The following is a 22,140-nucleotide window of genomic DNA, read 5'->3' as shown; positions in this document are numbered from 1 at the left end:
CACATTATTCTTATTCATTGAATACACTGGGCATTAAAACGTTCATTCAACATGTCATTATCAATGTTTCTAGAGGATGCGCCATAACTGCATCGGGTACGTTGAAGTACGGCATCTTTCATTATTTGGCTGATTTAAACATAGGTTAGGAGATCACATGACGAAAACAAAAATCCCGACTTATGATAGCACGATACATGTATGCAAAGGGTTCGTGAGGAGCGGTGCGGATCAGAAACCTTTGCCTAGAGAAGATGATTCATCAAGTACCTCTTATCAAGAAGAATAGCTCATAACAGTAGGTCACTTAAAGAAGCCCTACAAGACCGAAACTGCTTTTATTTCGTGAGGACAAAAACGGACCAGATGACCAAATAAGTCGAAAATGATTATGGGTCAATAAAGATATTTCACCTTTTATCAATTTCAACTATATTTCTCTCAAAAGTATGTATTTTTATTAGAAGTAGTCAAAACGTGATTGAAGCAATAACTTTGGATAGACAGATTAGTTGAACATTTTTATTACTATGACTGATCACAGAGGCCAATATGTATTTTATTTTGAATGACATGTAAATGACGCTCAAAACAGAATACATGTACAACTCTTCACCGACCGTGTTACTGCATGTCTTTCTAATATGCCATTTTAGGGCACATGAGTAAACTCTGGTGACCTATTTCTATCTGTTTTCGTCTGTCGTAGTTCGTTGACAATTTTACATTTTCAACTTCTTTAAAGCTAAAAGGCCAATTGTAACCATTTTGGTGTGAAGTATCTCTATGGTAAGAGATTGATTGCATGGTTATGATGTCCATGAAGTCTTCTACCAAAATTGTGAAATTCATGGCCTCTTGGTCAGGGGTTCTGGTCATTGGGGGATATAATGTTTAAACATGATCTTCTCTACTCCCACACACCTATTGTAAGGAAAACTGAATTCATGATATTGTAGACCAGAAGCCCTCTACAAAGAATTTAAATTTCATGTCCCCCGAAGTTTTCATTGGCGGAGCGATTTCCTCATTAGACAAAGCCATTGTTATTATATTTACACAGATGCTATGTTATTTAATGTAAGGCATGTTTTCCTTTCCTCTATTTCAAAAATTTATTAATAAAGCAACTGAAACCCGATTACCGGTTTATGTAAATCTATTAAATATTCTTTTAATAAGAGAAAAAATCGAATTTACCGCAAGTTACATCGCAGCTACTAATTGGAGCTATAGGTTTAAGGTTCCAATTAGATACAGCAGAATACAGTTCTAATTATTAACTAGATTGAGATTCATTCGTGCTTGATATTTTTGTTTTGCGTTTTCGTAAGATCTTATGGAAATAGAAACTATTTAACCACACAGTTCCAAAGAATCTTATGCCGTTTTTTGTTTAAATTACATGAACAGAAACTATTTATCCACGCAGTTCCAAAGACTGTGTCCACGAGATAGAAAAGAAACGGTCAAAAAATAATAGTAAAAACCTCACTACTGACGGTAATAGACATGTCTAAAAAGTCGTGCATGGATATTATCGTCGTTGTTGTGTGTGTCTGCATGACATTAACCAAATGTGCTAAATGTACAACACTCGGACAAGGCTATGAATTAGGAAAAAAATTACCAATGACCCCTGTCATGGTTTTGGAAAAGATTGGACAACAGATGTGTTTTAAGGAATGTGAAGCTTACGGGGCATGTCTGTCTATCAACTACAACCGCAGGCAACTTGTTTGTGAGTTAAACAGTGGAAGACAGAACAACAATCTCTCTCTGATAAACGACGATGATTACGTTTATAAGGAAATTCCTCGTGCGGTAAGTTCATACAATGCATCATAATTGCCTCTATGTTTACAGTTGTGCATTTAATTTACACACAATCGAAAAAAATAATTTTTCTTCAGAAAAAACAGTTAACTATATCTCAAGATATCATCGGATCACATTTTGATTATTGATTATTCCATATTTATAAAATACCCCTGAGTTTAAAAGATATCCAGTCACGAAAAGAAGGAAATGTATCAACACGATTATTCCTAAAGCCAATTTCACAATTGGCGCACGATCACTTTACGACACTTTGCGATTGGAATTTTCGCAAGATCTCTCGCATACGTTGCACAAGCTCTCGCATTCGTTGCACGCGTTTTAGTGCTCACATCAAGTCTCCTCACAGTTTTGCATTGCAAACTACATGAAAGTACCCGGATGATAACGTTCAAAAGTTTTCAAAGAAATCCGAGAACTTCAGAACAGAAACAAATGTTAGATTTTCCCATTAAAAATCTCCATTAGAAATGTGTAGCATTTACTGTCAATTTTTCTGGGTATAGAGCATAAAAGTGACGAAATCTTCTTTCACTCAGATATATTGAACCGTATCTTTGGTGGTCCCCTTTCTGTTCTCAAAGACGGTAAATCATTTCCATTATAATTAGTGTTTACAAATCATCATACTATCAACTAATTAAAAATCGAATCCGAGAATTTTTAATTTATACATATTTTTACGTTAAGCGTTTTTATAAATAAAACTGTAATGTAAAATAACTGTATTGAGCATTGCTCAAACACTAAGTTTTTACTCATGATAATTTACATCTATTTACATAATATTATCAGTATGATTATTTACCAACAGAATATGATATGCTTCATTAATGAGCAATATTATAAATAACATGAAATATAAAACAATAGGATAAGATAATATAAAACTATTACTAACATTTAAACAAGTCTATACACTTCTGGATGCATTACATGTACCTCTGGTCAGTAGGGTGTTCAGATTTAAAAGAACAAGCATTCTGAGAGTATTGCATAAGCAATACACGTCCCCTACCGGTTTGTATTATTCTATGAAAGGTACCAAGCACACAACTATTTCAGAGCTATTGTAAACGAGATGTCATGCTTTAATCAGAGATAAAAGAACAGAGGAAATTAAAACTATATAGGTGATATAGAAATTAAATACAAAATATGTAAAATAATACTCTTTATTTCATCTCCTGTAATTTCGCCAAGTCTATTCTGTATTCGCTGGTAAAAATTTGTGAAAACAATGCACTGTTATGCACAATATCATTTCTTACCGTCTTCTGTACCCCGAATCAAACGAAACAGTTAAACAGCCCAACCCGACAACGAACCCGATTGTAATATTACTATAAAAAAAACCTGCCGATTAAATTTACAACACAATGCTTGACACTATTTTATAGAATTTATTTGTTTGTTAGAAATGATAAAAGGAATGGTACAGGAAAAGGAATGGTACAAGTAACGCACGATATTATTACTGACTACATACTCATGATACTGACCTCGTTTATTCAGGTACACACCGAACCCGATAACGAACCCGAACATTAAAAAATTGGAATATAAAAAGTTAATTTTCTCGAAAATATGTCAATCAGACGCTACAAAAGTGTAAACTTGATCTGTAGTTTGACATTTTGAAGCTGTTCAGCAAGTTTCATATTATTCCTCAAATGCATAAAGAAAAAAAGTGTGGAAAACTGAAGTGGGACAGACAGACGGACTGACGGACGGACAGACAGACGGACGGACGGACGGACAGACGGACTGACGGACGCAGAGGAAAGCTATAGTCCCCTCCGGTGAAACCGGTAGGGGACTAATAAAGCAAAGAGAGGGAATTTATAGAACCCGTGATATTGAGAATTCAAAAATAGATTTGACCATGTGATATTTAATTAACAAGGGTTTAAAGGAGAAGGAAAGTAAAAAACAAATATTTTCATTTATATTAATAGAGTAGTTTAGATTATAACATTTTGTCAGGCTTTTTTCAAAAATAAAAGACATTATGCTTTTATGCATGTTTGAAGTGAGAGAGATTGAACTCCCCGCCATTTAATAGAGGCTGAAATAGGGTAGAACTCTTTTGTATTGAAAACCATAAAAAAATCCTTATTTCTTCGTCACACTATATATTCAGATTTGTCTTGCATAACTTTTATAAGAAATAAGGCCTCAAAAATATAATTGTTGTATGAATCATCATTAAATTTACATAAAAACACACCACAGAGAAGAAAAAAACAAATTGGTTGAACTAATTTTATGGTAAATTCAAAATATTTTCAGCAACACTTTTTGAAATTTCAAGGGACCACATAATAAAATAGAAATTGACATTATAAAAGTACATGTAAGATCATGCTCATCCGGTAGAATCTGCATTATTTTAAAGGTAAAAGATAAGCCGGATAATCTCCGACACTTACCCTCCGCTCTTAGATTGCAATGACCATGCTCCGTGTGTCACTGTATGGTTTGTAATTTAGCAAAGAGTCAAAGATGAAGGCTTGTGCCTTTCCAAAATATTAATACTATTGCCAATTATTATTTCATTAAATCAATGTCATAATCAACTTTGTATACGAGTTATCATTCGAAATTTCTGAGTAAGAGTTATCAATCGCCCAGAGCGAAAGTAGCGTGACAGAACAACAATACGGTGAGTTAAGAGCTTAATGTGTGTTTGAATGTTTGTTATTACCCCCTCCCGCAACTTTTTTGTGAATGGGATATAGTATCGCTGCTGTGCGCGTGTGTGTGTTCAGCTTGGAAACCAGTTTAAAAAAAAATCTTGCACGAATATTTATCAAACTTCGTACACTTATTTGGCATGGTAAAAGGACAAACCCTGTGGGTTTTCTCATTCGTTGTATATATAGTATTCCATAAAGGTACAATGTCAAAGATTACGTGTGTGCAAAAATATGGGTAAAATTCGAATACTTAACAATATTTATATTTTGTTATTTTACCGAAGGGCCATATGGCACAATATCTTTTGAACGGCCATTGTTGCTCAGGTGAGCGATGTGGGGTCCATGGGCCTCTTGTTTTTTTAACCGGGTCATTAATTCTTTTCAGTAAAACCCTTTGCATTTATGATCAATGGTCGAATATCAGAAACCTTTTGGAGGGGGGGGGGGGTTGGAGTAGGGGGAAGGGTACATTGGAATTTAGAAACTGAAAAAGCCTGAGAAACCCATGTGTTGTAAATATAAATAACATACCGTGCGAAGGAATGCCACTGATTTTTTTGTTTTGTCTTTGTTTAGGTGAACAAAACCTGCGGAAATGTGACTTGCAATTCTTACTCAAAATGTGTTCGAACAGCATTTCGTGATTCGGTCTGCATTCCCTTCGGTAAGTGTTTACCATTTTGACATGTGTTTTACTTTAAGTGAAACCATTTAATCAAAAATGCCGCTGTGTCATAACTACTCCCTTATTCCGTTCATGTTAAAAAAGACGAAATTTTAGGTCTACATGTACATTGATTCAACATTGCTATATATACCCAGAAAATATTGTTGAAAAAAATATGTGAAGCTGTCCAATCAGTTCCGAATAAACAAATATAGGGATTTCCAAAATAAAATCTTTATATATATTTGTCTTCATCCTTTAAAATTTCTCAGTTTTTTTAATTAGTTTAGATTCTTTGTGAGGCAAGTGTCTCGGGGTCATTCAATCAATCTCGTTTTTAGTCCCCTACCGGTTTTCACCGGAGGGGACTATAGCTTTCCTCTGCGTCCGTCTGTCTGTCCCACTTCAGTTTTCCACACGTTTTTTCTTTATGCGTTTTAGGAATAATATGAAATCTCCTGAACAGCTTCAAAATGTCAAACTACAGATCAAGTTTACACTTTAATAGCGTCTGGTTGACATATTTTCGAGAAAATTATTAATTTTTTAAAATTTCAATTTTTTTATGCTCGGGTTCGATATTCTGCATAACTGCATTGTTTTCACAATTTCCACAACCCGGTAGGGGACGTGTATTGCTTATGCAATACTTTCAGAATGCTTGTTTAGTTTACTTAGTTAACCATCTTAAAACAGTCGAAATTTTCCCTTATTAGCCATATAAATGCTTCTGCTTCCGATAATAACAGATGCATATGATACAATGCTGTACCTGACATCTTTCCAATACCAATCATCAACTAGGTGGTCAGATATGTTTAAGCTGGTTACACTGACCATATTTTCTACCATTTCATTTTATAGCTGCTCTGAGATGTAATGTATGACCGTTTCAAAATATTAGACCGATTAGAAAACGAAAGAATAAGCTGAGGGCACTTAAAAAAAAACAGTACGGACCTTACACAACCTAGCACTAAAGCAAATCTCAAAAGCTGACCGCGGGTCTGATTTGTGTCTGCGCGGAGTCTGCTTTTTAAATGTTGCGTCTGCTCTGGGTCAGTTCTTAGGGTTTGTTTTTCGTAAGTTTTTACGTACGAAGTAGACCCCTCTTTTTTTACCGCCTGTAAGCCCGCCCCTTTTATATTTCAAATACACAAGTAGAGACATAATTTTTCATTTTCAGAAGCAATTAAAGGGTCATATTCTGAAATTATGGTCCGTTTTCTATGCCCAACTGGGTCTGCCATGGGTCAGCTCTGGGTGTGCTGTAAGTCAGGTTGCGTCCGGTCAGTACTGTGTGTTCTTTTTTAATTTCAAATGAATAAGCCATGCAAAATACCAAACAAACTACTTGCAAATCTAACAAAGCAAAAAATTACCATGACTATTTTAATTTAGTTTTACTGGATTTGAAAAGCAGTTCACTTATCCCACTCTCCTAGTTATACTGAATTTGATACATAAATATGGATAAGATCGGTTAAGAAATCTATTTATTTATTAGTATGTTCTGCAGTTTGCAGTGATCCTGAACCACCAATAGAAAATCGTATCATCGTAAATAGAACGTACGTGCCACCATCAATCACATACGGCTGTTCTCCGGGATTCACCAGCGTAGGCAGTAAAAACGTCATATCTTGTGTTCCAGGGCAGAAATGGGAAACTCGAAATTACACATGTGAAGGTACTATTTTTTTACGATTAGTGTTATCTAACATACTTTGACGTTGCTCACGTATGGAAAATACATATTGATATTACGTCAAATTTGTTTTTAAATGTCCGTGTAGTTTTTAAAACGTCATTATTAGATTATCGATAATTTAAATAAGGCTAATTGGATACATATTTTTTTTTCGTATTTGTTGATAAACAATATAAACGATATCATGTACCTGAAATACCCGACAAGTATAAGTATGATTGCCTCATAATTAAGGATATGCATAAAAATACCAGAGCTGTTATATATACTAATTCTTCTGTATGGTACCAAATGCTGGAGAAAGACAGAGACGTATCTCGCCAAGTTGCGATAAAATATGCATTCCGCTCCTAATTCTGTCACCGATCTGCGATCATAAAGGCATTCCACACCAGATGTCTTTGATGAATATTCAGGATATTATGGCCCTAGAAAATCTTCAATGAAGACCTTTTGATCTGAAGTAAACAAGACGTCAGGATCACCATTACCAGACGGCGATGGAGATAGTTTGGGCGTATGCTTCAAAAAGACTCTGGACCTTTTACGGCAAGGTATAGGGAGAAAGACCAAGAGCAACATAGAGGAGCATAAATCCATACAGCAGAATGATGATCAGTCCAACATAACTAGTTCGGAGCTTATTTCTTTCCCCTTGGCCTTATCTGACTCGTACGTCACCCACATACTGCTTTTGGGTAAAGGGTGTAATTTAGGTGACATTAAACCAAATAAAAGGTTTAAGGTTAAGGTTATGGCGTCGTATGCGGAAAAGCCTTGTCTGGGTTGGCCCAATTAATCTGGCAAATACTTCACACAAAGAATGCCTTAAAAGGTGAGCAGTGACCTTGGACAAATGCTCAAATTTTAAGTTCAAGGTCATATTAGACCTCTAGAAATCCTTGTCCTATCATATATTCTATTTTTCATACAGAATGACAAATGTAAGAAGACGGAGGAGACATGTTCTATTTCGAGAAGAATGTTTATGTAAACATTTTTTTTAAAAAAACAGGGACTGAGTGTATGACATTGAAAAGTAATCGGATGAGTTAAAAAAGAGGGGAGTTTTTGGATTCAACTTGCTTATTCTACAGTTTTTTCTAATATTTTATAATATCGCATGACATTCGACCTTCCAGTTGTTGGTATTCTTTAGTAGAGCTGAAATGCTTTTTCATTGGGATGAGCAAAATATGTGTCCAATTTGAGAAGTTTTAACTAAGAAAGTTTATAACTTTCGTTTCTTTGTCTCACAAACATATGTAACTGCTAAGGTCTTTACCCTGTCGTTTGTAACACCATAATGACAGTTGTTGTCAAGCTGTATCCTATTTCTTTTCCAAATATTGTAGACGAATCATTCTCAAATTAAATTTTCACGTTACTATTTATTTCAAGGAATCTTTAGACAAGGCACAAATATTACGTCAGATTCTACAATATAAAGCTTGGATAAGCAAACATCAATAAAATATCGAACATAGCAAACGGCATTTTTCGCGACTTTTCCTTTTTAGTCCACCTGAGCTGAAAGCTCAAGTGAGCTTTTCTGATCACATTTTATCTGCTGTCCGTCCGTTTGTCCGTAAATTTTTCACATTTTCAACATCTTCTCAAGAACTACTGAGCCAATTTCAACCAAACTTGGCACAAATCATTTTAAGGCAAAGGGGGTTCAAAGTTATGCAATTTAAGGGTAACACCCTCTTTCAATGGGAGATACTTAGAAATTAATGAAAAATTTTGAGAAATTTTCAAAAATCTTCTTCTCAAGAAACATTAAGCCAGGAAAAATTGAAAATTGTGCGGAAGCATCCTCAGGTAGTGTAGATTCAATGTTGTAAAAATCAGTACCCCCGGGGGTAGGGTGGGACCACAATGGAGGGTCAAAGTTTAACATAGGAATAAATAGGGTAAATCTTTAAAAATCTTCTCAAAAACTAATCAGCCAGAAAAGCTGAAACTTGTGTGGAAGCATTCTCATGAAATGTAGATTCAAAGCTGTGAAAATCATGATCCCTGGGGGTAGGGTGGGGCCACAATGGGGGGGGGGGTCAAAGTTTTACATAGGAATATGTAGAGTAAATCTTTAAAAATCTTCTTCTCAGAAACTAATCAGCCAGGAAAGCTGAAACGTATGTGGAAGCATCCTCAGATATTGTAAATTCGAAGTTGTGAAAATCATGACCCCCGGGGGTAGGGTAGGACCACAGTGGAAGGTCGAAATTTTACATCGGAATATATAGAGTAAATCTTCAAAAATCTTCTTCTCAGAAACTAATCAGCCAGGAAAGCTGAAACGTGTGTGGAAAAATTCTCAGATAGTGTAAATTCAAAGTTGTGAAAATCATGACCCCCGGGGGTAGGGTAGGGCCACAGTGGAGGGTCGAAATTTTACATCGGAAAATATAGAGTAAATCTTCAAAAATCTTCTTCTCAGAAACTTATCAGCCAGGAAAGCTGAAACGTGTGTGGAAAAATCCTCAGGTAGTGTAGATTCAAAGTTGTGAAAATCATGACCCCCGGGGGTAGGGTGGGGCCACAATGGGGGGGGGGTCGAAGTTTAACATAGGAATATATAGAGTAAATCTTTAATAATCTTCTTCTCATAAACTAATCGGCCAGATTATTCCTTATAATTGTTAAGACTTTGGCCCCACAACAATTCTTCTGCCTCACAAGAAGGTTCAGAGTTTAGGTTTATATTCCATATATAAACAATTGTTAAGGATCTTTTGGAGAACTGCAATACTCAACATGTGATATGACTATAAATTAATCCTGTTAGAAAAGGGACCTATGATATAAACATAAGAATATCCAGGAAGAAGAATGGATTTTATTTATACAGAATCTACATGTATTATTATACATTTTCCAGATAGTTTGTATTCTCCATTAAGCTGATTTTATCATACCTATTGTTCCTCAGGTGAGCGATGTGGCCCATGGGCCTCTTGTTACAAACATTTTCGGCTAGGCGTTTGATTAAATTCGTTTCGATAATAATAGACAGTAATGTTCTGAAAATCATGATAGCATACAGTACCGATCAGACCCAGCCTAACACCAGAGTGAGCCCCGACTAAGCCCTGGGTTTGCTTTCTGGGTTTACTTTGGGTTTACTTTTTGAAAATTTGGGTCCACTCGGGGTTTACTCGGGGTTTACTTTGGGTTTACTCAAGAATTGATTTTGGAGTCAGCTATACGCACTAAAGTGTGAAGCAGACATGTATTTTATCTTATCATCCTACTGCCTGTGATTCCTGCCCCTTTGTATATTCCGAATACACATGTAGCGTCTGCTTTCAGGGTATTCTTCTGATCGGGGTTTACTCTCTGTGTCCACTCTGGGTTTACTTGGGGTTTACTCTGGATCCACTCTAGTAAACCCAGAGTAAACCCAGAAAGTGGGCCTGGGGTTTGGTTGGGGTTTACTTTCTGTTAGGTTGGGTCTGATCGGTACTGTGGTTAATTCAGTGTCGTTTTGAGTTAACAATGCAATGACAATGGGGTTTTCTATTCAGATCGTTGTTCCGGCGTTTTGGAAGTTTATGAAGAGCGTCCATATTGTTTTATAAACGAAACAGCAACATGGGACGATGCCGTTGTAAGTTGTGTTTACCTTCTTTTTATAAAAAAAACTGCGTTTAGTTTAACATATACAGTTATTTGGAAGATTATTGATATATCAAAATACCCCAACCTTATTTACATTATCAGCAGAATTTTTTTCTGACACACACACACACACAGATATATATATATATATATATATATATATATATATATATATATATATATATATATATATATATATATTGGAGAGTTATTGCAATGTCTGTGCCTATTATACACTAGGAAAAATGGCTTGTTTTTAATTTTCAAATAATAAATTAATCAAAACATTGGGTTCCTCGCTTTTCGCATGTTAAACCAGTATACAATGTACATTCAATAAGTACAGAATACATACTCATCCTTTCTGTTTATGTATTTTCCCTTACAATTAATTAAAGATGCTGTTTAAATAAGAAAGTCTGATCATTTGCAATTGCATCAGTAAAATAAAGTTATACCAAATTAATGCAATGTTACTCATGTTTATATTTATTTTTAAATATGATTACGCCAGTTGTTGGATAATGAAGGATTTTTTAATTTTACGTATTATGTGCCGACCTCAGGGTCTCTCAGGGTTTTATCAATACCCTCAGTGCCGACCTCAGGGTCTCTCAGGGCTTCCTCAGTACCCTCAGTGCCGACCTCAGGGTCTCTCAGGGTTTCCTCAGTGCAAACCTCAGGGTCCCTCAGGGTTTCCTCAGTACCCTCAGTGCAAACCTCAGGGTCTCTCAGGGTTTCCTCAGTATTCTCAGTGCCGACCTCAGGGTCTCTCAGGGTTTTCTCAGTGCCACTCAGGGTTTCCTCAGGGTTTTTTGATAGTCTCAGGGTTTTTTCATTACAGTAGTGAAAATGTTCTTTCCTTAACAGGGCTTACATCCAACAAAGTAGCAAGTTGTTTGTTTGAAATGTTTACTTTCACAAACCGGAAGTCGTACATAAAACATCTTAGTGTTGTAATTTTAACGATATCTTAAAATAAATATAACATAATTCCTTGAAAATAAATAGGTTCTGTCCTTTGAACATGCTTATGAAGTGCACGAAGTTTGATACACATGCATGCGAGTGTTTTCTTTAAATTTTGCTAAAAAGGCTAAAATGGACACACTCACATACATACATACACACACACGCACAGCAGCAATGCTTTATCCCCCTCGCAACAAGTTGCGCGAGGGAATAAAAATGGCTAGCATCCGAGAAGACAGATACTGTAGTAGAATGAGAACAAACGCGCAAACTAAATGTTTCTGTATTGAAAATGAAACAAGAGGCCAATTGGCCTTAACGGTCACCTGAGTAGCATATATCCCATACACAAACTTGTCATGGAGTCTCATATATGCATCTAATTAATTAGGTTTCATACTTGAGTAGAAAAATTATAAATTTGTAATGACGACCACGTTTCAAAAAGAACTGTGAAACCTATTATTTCGGTGAAAAACTAAAAGATCTGGTCTACAAAATCATGAATTCAGTTTTCCATTCAGGTGTGTGGGAGTAAAGAAAATAATTTTTTAATGTTATATGCATTAACATCTATACATCCATTTTGGCCCTGCCCTAGAGTCAAAACCCATCCTTGAGGGGACATGAAAATTAAAATTTCAGTAGAGGACTTCCTGGTAAACATAATTATTAGTCAGTTTTTTTATACAGATGTGTGAGAATAGAGAAGAAAATGTTTAAACATTATATGCATTAACACTATATTGCCATATTGCGCCCCCACCTCCCCTTCATGTTTTGAACCCCTGACTCAGAGGCCATGAATTTCACAATTTAGGTCAAGGAGATTGTGGATATCATAACCATGTATTCATTTTTTTTTTGCCCACATGTGTGGGAGTAGAGAAGATTTTTTAAGATTTAAAACATTTTTACTATATGGCCATATTGGCCCAACCCTAGAGCCTGAAAACCTAACAAAGGGGTCATGAATTTCACAATTTTAGTAGAGGCCCTCATGGGCATCATAACCATGTATTCAGTTTTTTGCTCACATGTGTGGGAGTAGCATACATGCCAACTATCCCGATTTTTGCGGGATTCTCCCGATTTCACGTCGTCAAAAATACAAATCCCGATATCCCGATCGGGATTGTCAAAATACCCCGAAATCCCGATTCTCAAAAAATCTAACCCGTTTTACGACAATAAGTCCCGATTTCCATCTAAAATTTCAAATCCCGCGCTGCTTGTCTTCGCTAACCAATCAAAAAGCGGGATTATGACCGCCATTGCTGTTTACCTGTATCGCGTGTGTGTATATCGGGATGTGTGAATTGATGTAATTACCTGTACGCTACCTGTGTCTGGGTGCTTGCAAACCTAATGAGGAGCATGTTTTGATAGTGATTAATCGGGAAGTATCAGGATGAACAGCAAAATGCCACACTTTAAGTTTTTACACAAACTTCGACAAGAATGGGGTTTCACCACCAAAGAAAACGAAACTTTTATCCCAATATCGGGAGGCAGATTCCCGATTTCGGAATGACTATCGGGATCGTAATTGGATGACAACCATGTATATTGCCGTGCAATAGGTATGTTTAACTTATATATAGTACAATTGAATATATTTATTGGCAGGGTACATTCTATTGTGTACACATGACACTAGGAGAGATTGACAGCTAATACATTATCTACAAGAAGAATAGATAGCCTATCTTAAACTTTATGAGTAATAATTTTTTTTTTTTTTAGGGATTTTAGGGTAGACCATGGCGGAATGAATGATGTTACAAAGAACACGAAAACAGCCATCCATCAAGCTGCTACCAATTTCTTTGTGAAATCAAAATTGGAGCAAGATGAAGGTATTACTAAAATTTTTAATAAGCTATTAAATATATAATATCTATAAACAATTTTAAGTCAGGAAAAAATTATAAATACTTTATTTCACTTTTTACGCAACTTGACCCATAAATGCTTTTTAATATTTAATTTAATTAATTATTCATTTTATTTTGTAGATGTCACAAGAGCAGAGGTCCTGTTTGCCAACTGCGTTGCAGAACTTAGTGCTTTTTGAACTGCTATACCATACTATTTATTGTTTGTTGAGATTTTAAAGATTGATTTAATAAAGATTGATTTAATATATGAAAATAAAGTAATGTACTTTATTTATGATTTCATTTGAAAGAGGAGATTGTTTGATAAACACATTAGGATCATAATGTTAAATAGATAAAGAAACAGATGAATTTCTAAGAGTTCAATTGTTTATACAAAGCAATTACACAACAAAATGCCGCGAAATTTCCTTCTAGGAAAATGTCGTCGCGCGTAAAATCCCCCATGGAGATTTTCAAAAGTTGGCATGTATGGAGTAGAGAAGAAGATTTTTTAAGATTTAAAATTTTTTTACTATATGGCCATATTGGCCCAACCCTAGAGCCTGAACCCCTGACCCAGGGGTCATGAATTTCACAATTTTGGTAGAGGGCCTCATGGACATCATAACAATGCATTTAATTTTGAACAAATATATATGGGAGTAGAGAAGAAGATTTTCTAAGATTTAATACATTTTTGATTGGCCTCACCCTAGAGCCTGAACCCCTGACCCAGGGGTCATGAATTTCACAATTTTGGTAGAGGGCTTCATGGACATCATAATCATGCATTTAGTTTTTAACAAATATATATGGGGGTAGAGAAGAAGATTTTCTAAGATTTAATACATTTTTACTATTTGGCCATATTGGCCCAACCCTAGAGCCTGAACCCCTGACCAAGGGGTCATGAACTTCACAATTTAGGTTGAGGGCTTCATGGACATCGTTATCATGCATTTAGTTGTTGACAAATATATATGATAATAGAGAAGAAGATTTTCTAAGATTAAATACATTTTTACTATATGGCCACATTGGCCCCACCCTAGAGCCAGAACCCCTGACCCAGGGGCCATAAATTTCACAATTTTGGTAGAGGGCTTCATGGACAACATGACCATGCATTTAGTTTTTTCCTCACATGCGTGGGAGTAGAGAAGAAGATTTTTGAAAATTTGGCTTTTTTTGCATATTTGGCCCCGCCCGTGGCACCTCAGGGGTGGTAGAGCCATGAATTTCACAATTTAGATTCTTCTTACCATAGAGATGCTTTACACCAAAAATGGTAACGATTGGCCTGGTAGTTTTCAAGAAGAAGTTAAAAATGTAAAATTGTTAACGCACGACGCACAGACGCACGACGCACAACGCACGACGACGGACGAAGACCAATAGCAATAGGTCACCTGAGTGACTCAGGTGACCTAAAAAAATATTGTCTAAAAGACGGCGGAGTAGAAAGAATTAAATTTAATATTGGTTTTGTTCAACAGAAACTGCCCAGTAAAACCCATTTTGCTTTCATTGCATTGCATTTTTTTAAAATAATAAGTAGAATACGTTAAATTGTTTTGCATTTATTTGAAGCAAACTTGTAATAGCAGTGGAGGTCATCTTGTAGAGATTGAAAATCTAACAGAGCAGAACTGGATTATTTCTAAAAGTAAGCCTCTTTCTCTCTCTCTCTCTCTCTCTCTCTCTCTCTCTCTCACACACACACACACGCACACAGAGGCTATGTCATTGGTGAAAAGTGGTATGTCAAAATTCATTTAAGTTATCGGAAAATTGTCATTTCATGGTGTTTGTGCAAATGTCATGTAGTGTCTCTAAAAGTATGAAATAACTAGATTGATACTTTTCAGTGATCAGTAGCAACGAATACATGTGGATAGGATTGACAGACAGAGACTCGGAGGGCACTTGGTACTGGATAAATTCTCGTAAAGAACTAAATTTTACAGACTGGTCCCCACCAGAACCCTCAGGAGGAACAAACGAAATCTATGCTGTCCTAAGTCTAATATCGAAAAAATGGTATGACGTTCCGACCAATTTCAAAGCAACCATTCTTTGTGAGATATAGAGGGCAATTATGTTTGCATAATAACTACGGATTACCATGTTTAGAGCTTTGATACCGATATATACTATGCTGTGTTTTCTTTTTAAAATAAACATTAGATGATATATTCCAAACCCAATTTTTTTTCAAATGACTTTGCTATGCCGGTTGTCAACTGGAGCCATGCATTTTGTATCTCAATTAGATAAGTAGATTGATTGTTCGATTTTTTTCCATCATGTTAGGTAAAAATTAAAATTATACAGAATGACTCTGCACTGGATTTAAAAATTGTAGATATAATCTGGCTGACTTGTATTGCCATACACAGTGTGCAGGATTGTCCAAGGGTGAAAACTGATTGTTGAAGCTGTGTTGAAATATGTAAGAGGTGAGGAGTTGACCAATTTTTTCCCATTTAATTGCCATGGGGGTGGAGATATGTCTGGTTCCTGGGTATGGGAGGATAAGGTAAAACATGTATAATAGTCATCTTTATTCTTTAATGAAAGCATATACATGTAAAAGCAATGAATAAATTGTTTGAATTTTTTTCCTATCATTAGTCTTTCACCTTTTCAACATCCGGTGATGTACTCTTTGTCTTAAAGTTGTTGGGTTTTTTTTTACCAAAATTGATTTCATATTCCTGTTGCAAGATTTCAGGTATTGGATGGGGTGGAAGAGGAATATAGGAATCACCCTGTCCGTCCGTCTGTGTAATCGTGTCAGGTCCATATCTTTCTTATGGAAAAACACTAAGTTCTTACTTCATACAACGACTGCATATGGCCCGAAGGTTTGTCATGATTTTGACCAAAGATCATTTGAGCAAGCTCATGATCACAGTCTATATCTAAGGGTGAGACATTGGAAGGTCTAACTTCAAACAAATATTGCTTATCACCTGAGGGTGTGTAATGACTCTGACCCAAGATCATATGGACAAATTCAAGGTCAATGGAAGGAAAATGCAAAATTTAGGTCCGGTCTATTCTAAATATTTCTTATGGAGAATTATTTAAAGTTCTTACTTTACACAAAGATTGTTTGTGGCCTGAAATTGTGTTATGATTGTTGTGTAACGTGCATTGATTTTGTATTGAATGTATTTTCTGATGCTGCGGCGATTAGCATCACCCGTATTTTTGGGTTATTTTAGGCAATTAGTGTGCCCCGCATTGTTATTAGTACGTTTCCGGTTCTGTGAGCATGGTCGCTTGAGTTTGGTAGATGTTTCGGTGCCACGATGTAAGTTCTAACCTTTTATTTCGTGCATATGATTGTACACATATGATTGTTTGCATACATGAAATAAGCTTATCATTTATGAAGTGAAAGTACAGAATATATTGATATTTTCGACAATATGTAGGGAAAATTGTTTACTGTTTTATTTTCGCGCCAAGTGTTAGTGCCACTAAACCTTTCATAAAAACATGTTATATTAAGCATTTATCAATGACAGAATTGAATGAATATAACTGAATATTGCTTCTTATTCTATGATAGTTCTGGAGAGTGTCAGTTTGATGTTGTTTGGTCAAATTTATAGCATTTTTATACGTCGATCGTCAGTCTACTCGGTCTACATAGTACTTGATCTTGAGTCTTGTATATTGTATCTATATAACAGTACTCTACTGACTTGTGTCATATATTCTCATAATAAGCATAGGAATTCGATGTTTATTATATGCACGGCTCCCTTCACGTGCGTTTACATCTGTACATGTGTGTTCAAGAAATAATGTTGATTTTGTGACACCTGTGTAATTTCTGTTTTTATGTTTGTTTCAGCTTTTTACCATTTCCATTAGACATAATAAACTGGTCTGCCAGAACCCTGGTGTTTTTTGAACTGTCTAATCTGGGTTTAGCTTGGCTGCGTCTGGGCAGCTACAGTAAAAAGATCCACTACCGAAGATGTCTACAGGAGGTGACGTACCGGATTCTACTGTGAATATTCCGAAACACCCGTCCATGGATTCACTACAGGAACTCACAAAGACCAGCAAGCAAAAGGTCAGGTCCCCAGCACCTTCTGTGTCCTCTCACAGATCGTGCGCGAGCTCAGTGCGTCTACAGCAGAAGTTAGCGGCGGAGACCGCGAAGAAACGATTGGAGTTTCTAGAGGAGGAGTCGAAGTTGTTAGAAGAAAAGGCGGCATACGAAGCCAACGCAATCCTACAGAAAGCAAAACTGGATGCAGCGGAAAGGAGGCTATCAGCGAAGAAGGAGGCAGCCATTGCTGTAGCTCAATTACAGGCAGTAGAGGAAGATGAAGATTTGGACTTTCCGTATGAACTTACTGAAAGTGACTCAGTGACACAGGAAAGAACAGCAGAGTACGTTAGGAATCAAGAACCCATCGTTCCGCCACAAGAGGATCTGGAACAGGAACCAAAACCTAACAACAAAATCCGCAGTGAACGTATAGAGACAAACAATTCTCAGTGTGTTGCTACAGACTTGGCAAAGTATCTAGCGAAGCGAGATTTACTGACAGCAAGGTTTCACAAGTTCGATGACAAATCGGAACACTATGTTTCATGGAAGTGCACTTTTCAGAGTGTGACAAGGGAAATCGAAGCCACGCCGGCCGAAGAACTAGACTTGTTACTTCGGTGGACAGGAGAGGAATCATCCAAGCAAGTACAGAGTTTAAAAGTCGCAAACGCTGGAAAGCCCGTTACAGCACTTGAAAGAGCTTGGAAACGCCTAGATAGCCGGTATGGTTCTCCAGAGAAAGTGGAAGTGGCTCTCAAGAAGAAACTGAACTCTGTCCCTAAGATGACAGTTAAGGACAGGGGGAAAATGTATGAACTTTCTGACATTCTGTCTGAAATAAGGGCAGTTAAGGAGAGACCAGAGTACGCTGGACTTTTAAGCTTCTATGACACTTCTATGGGAATCAACCCCACGGTAACCAAATTGCCACCCAACTTACAGAATAAGTGGCGTGATCGTGCCGCTATGTACAAGCGTATACACAGTGTGCTATTCCCACCCTTCACATACTTCTGCGACTTTGTGCATGACATGGCCGAAGTATTCAACGACCCAAGCTTTGACTTTGATATAAATACAAACACTTACAGTCATGGACCGCCAGTGAGAAATACTAGAGTGTCGGTAGCCAAGACAACGGTGGGCTCTACGAATGGAACAGAAGATGACCGTGTCCTATGCATCATTCATAAGACAAACCACACATTAGATGAGTGCCGTGTATTTCGTCACAAGCCATTCGAAGAACGCAAGACTCTTTTGAAGCAAAACGGAATTTGCTTTCGTTGCTGCGCTGCCAAGCATCTCAGAAGAAATTGTCACGCAAAAATTCGGTGTTCAGAGTGCGGCGAAATGACACATGCCACAGCCATGCATATATTCAGAACATCACCTGCATTGGAGACCTCACAGCCATTCCAAGTAGCGTCAACTCATGGCGGGGAGCACCGGACAGAAGTGTCGTCAAGCTGTACTGAGATTTGCAAGGGAGGTCCAGCAAAGTCGTGTGCAAAGATTGTGCTTGTGACATTGTCACACAAAGACAGTGTGAAGATTAGAACCTATGCAATCATAGATGATCAAAGTAACGCTTCCTTGATCAGTAGCGAACTTTTAGATTTTTTCAAAATCAAGGTTGAAGCAGAGCCATACTGTATTAACAGCTGTGCTGGGAAAGTCATGACTGCTGGACGGCGCGCAGACGGCTTCATTGTGACATCATTGTGTGGAAAGGAACGACTCGCTTTACCTACCTTGACAGAGTGTGATATGATTCCAAACAACAGGAATGAAATCCCAACACCAGAGGTAGCTGCTAGATACCCACACCTCAAGTCTATTGCTGGTAAACTACCCGAACTGGACTCTAAGGCCAAAATCTCTCTTCTCATTGGACGAGATCTGACTCCCGCTCACTACGTGTTGGATCAGAAGATTGGACAAGCAGGCCAACCATATGCTCAGAGACTTAAATTAGGATGGGTGATCATTGGAGAGACGTGTCTGGATGGCCAGCACTTACCTCATGACTTGAACTCTATGAAAACACACACTCAGTTCAACGGACGTCCTACTGCCTTGGATCCTTGTGACAGTTATCTACATGTAGACTCAGTATTTAGAACAACAAAGGATGACAACAAACCGTCATTATCTATAGAGGATCAGCATTTTCTAGACCTCATGGACCGTGAGATGACCCGAGACAAGAATCACAACTGGGTTGCACCTTTACCCTTCAAGCATTCTCGTCCGCCTCTTCCAAACAACCGTCATCAAGCAATGGACCGAGCGAGGAACTTTGACATCTCTTTACGCAAGGATCCGGTGAAACACCGACACGCTCTGGAATTTATGCAAGCACTGTTGAAGAATGGACATGCGGAGATAGCTCCTGAACCTGAACTCAACCGAGAATACTGGTACCTACCCATATTCGGAGTTTATCATCCCCAGAAGAAGGATCGTATTAGGATGGTTTTTGATTCATCTGCGAAATGTCAAGGCATTTCTCTTAACGACGTTCTTATGACAGGACCGAATCTCATGAACAATTTAGTAGGAGTCCTTATGAGATTCCGTTTAGAGAAGATTGCAGTAATTGCTGACCTTCAACAGATGTTTTACAGTTTTCTTGTTCACCCGTCCCATAGAGACTATTTACGCTTTGTATGGTATGAGGACAATGATACAACCAAACCACTGGTGGATTATAGAATGAAGGTGCATGTTTTTGGCAATGGACCAAGTCCAGCTGTGGCTGCACTTGGGTTGAGGAAGACTGCAGATATAGCTGAGAAAACCGTGGGCGCTGATGTCAAGGAGTATATCTACAAGAACTTTTATGTGGATGATGCACTTTCATCACACAGATCAGCTGAAGAGGCAACAACGCTTCTCAAGAAGGCCATGAAGTCTCTCCAAGAAGAGGGAAATCTGCGGCTACATAAACTTTGCTCAAACTCCGGTGAAGTACTTGCTGCATTCGACAAAGATGATCTGGCGAAAGATTTAACAGAGCTGGATTTTGATTATGATGATCTCCCAATCCAGCGGAGTCTAGGAGTTTCCTGGAATCTAGAGAGAGACACTTTTACATTTCGTGTGACTGTAAACACCACGTATAACACAACATGCGGGGTGTATGTTATGTTGTTCACGGGGTGTAGGCTTCCGAAGCGAGAAAACGGTGTCGAAGGTACGATATTTGTCCAGTTATTCAATTAAAGGACTTATTTTGCCAAAAAGAGTATGCTTACGGAAGAAAGCATGAATTACGGAATGCATAGACACTTTTTATTCCATTGTACATGTTCTAGTTTTCTCAAACACCTCAACACAATTGCGACTGTCAGGGTGAGTTTGACCCTGACGTACGTTAATGATCAAATATCTGGACAAATGTTCCGTTTATCATCACTGTTTTGTTACTAACAATTACATACCATCAGTGTTTGATTATTCATAAATTTTCTGGGAATAAAATCAATCGAATACAGAAATATTTGCGAAAAAGTGATGTTGTACACGGGGTGTATACAACGTGTTGTACAAGGGGTGTATACAATCGGTTTTTATAACGAGTTAACGACATTCTAGAGTCTTGACAAGTATATTAGAAAATATCTGTAAACGAAATTATTAAACTAACTGCTTAACAAAATTGTCAAATTCCCATTTAATAATTTCGAGTTCTTATTCTGTTGTAGAACACAACAAAAATACAGGTTCTGATATGAGGATTAATCTAGTCAAAATACTCAAATACCAGACCTTGAACACGCCTTCTTATGTCTGTTGAGAGAGGACCTGTATTTAAACAATTTCCCACCACAGCAAGGATATGCAGGAGTGGTTTCATGGGTTTTTTTATGTGCACTTTCAGCCATCTTCTCAATGCATATTTTTTGTCGCAATGATGGCAAGAATACCTCTGTTCTGATTTCTCCTTTGTGCAATGTTTCGAATGTTCTTTTAAATTTTTTTTAAGTTTTTATTGCAAATGGAGCAGTGCTGTGCCTTTTCTTCATGAGATGACAAATGTCGTTTTAAACCGTAATTGTCTTTGAATTTAAGTTCACATATGCTACATTCATTACCCCCACCCTTACGCTTAAACCTTATATGGTTTGACAATGCACATGAAGTGTGGTATGCTCGACCACAATGGGGACAGAGGAGGTTTCTTGGCTCTGTATGGACATTGCTAATATGAAGATTCCAGTAATGTCGCGTGGCAAATGTTTTTGGACATTGATTGTATTTAAGGAAGGAGTCTTTTCTGGTTTTCGACTTGTCAAACGTAAATTTGATTAATTGTGCATTAAATCAAGATAAAAGGAAATTAAAATGGTATATTTTTCTTACATTTTTACTATCATACAACTTGGCATAGAAAAGGTAATCAATGTTTAGAATCTAACAAGGACTATATTTTTGGCGTAATATTGGCGTAAGAAAATATCACATGTTTCGCAATTCGGAATTGCTGCAGATTAATGAGTCTGTTTTAGCATTTAAAAAACAATCACATTAATGTTGGATTTTTTTTTACTAATGTGAACTAATGATATGATACTTGGGTTTCAGAATATGTTTTTAAAATACGATTTGCCTATCAAATTACATTTTTATAAGCTTTATAAAGCGCCCATTCTATACAT

At 37.0% G+C, this 22,140-nt stretch overlaps 2 protein-coding genes and 1 long non-coding RNA gene across 3 annotated transcripts; all 3 read left to right on the top strand.

Annotated features, from left to right (window-relative positions):
- The first annotated feature begins 1,192 nt into the window (after nucleotides 1-1,192).
- Nucleotides 1,193-16,535, top strand: LOC117691243 (aggrecan core protein-like). The gene is made up of 6 exons (XM_034476850.2): nucleotides 1,193-1,824; nucleotides 5,118-5,205; nucleotides 6,728-6,898; nucleotides 10,450-10,532; nucleotides 14,989-15,064; nucleotides 15,267-16,535. The coding sequence occupies exons 1-6, from the start codon at nucleotides 1,513-1,515 to the stop codon at nucleotides 15,485-15,487; spliced, it is 951 nt and encodes a 316-aa protein (XP_034332741.2). The 5' UTR covers nucleotides 1,193-1,512; the 3' UTR covers nucleotides 15,488-16,535.
- Nucleotides 12,568-13,888, top strand: LOC117683889 (uncharacterized). The gene is made up of 3 exons (XR_010709433.1): nucleotides 12,568-13,098; nucleotides 13,262-13,374; nucleotides 13,534-13,888. It is a non-coding gene; the product is annotated as an uncharacterized lncRNA (long non-coding RNA).
- On the top strand, nucleotides 16,536-21,278 carry LOC117686239 (uncharacterized). Its single transcript, XM_066072435.1, has 3 exons — nucleotides 16,536-16,717; nucleotides 17,267-20,675; nucleotides 21,187-21,278. The coding sequence occupies exons 2-3, from the start codon at nucleotides 17,393-17,395 to the stop codon at nucleotides 21,276-21,278; spliced, it is 3,375 nt and encodes a 1,124-aa protein (XP_065928507.1). The 5' UTR covers nucleotides 16,536-16,717; nucleotides 17,267-17,392.
- The last annotated feature ends 862 nt before the right edge of the window (nucleotides 21,279-22,140 follow it).

Source organism: Magallana gigas, chromosome 9 (genome assembly GCF_963853765.1).
Source record: "Magallana gigas chromosome 9, xbMagGiga1.1, whole genome shotgun sequence".
In the NCBI taxonomy this organism is placed as follows: domain Eukaryota; kingdom Metazoa; phylum Mollusca; class Bivalvia; order Ostreida; family Ostreidae; genus Magallana; species Magallana gigas.
This window is presented reverse-complemented; position numbering and strand designations above follow the sequence as displayed.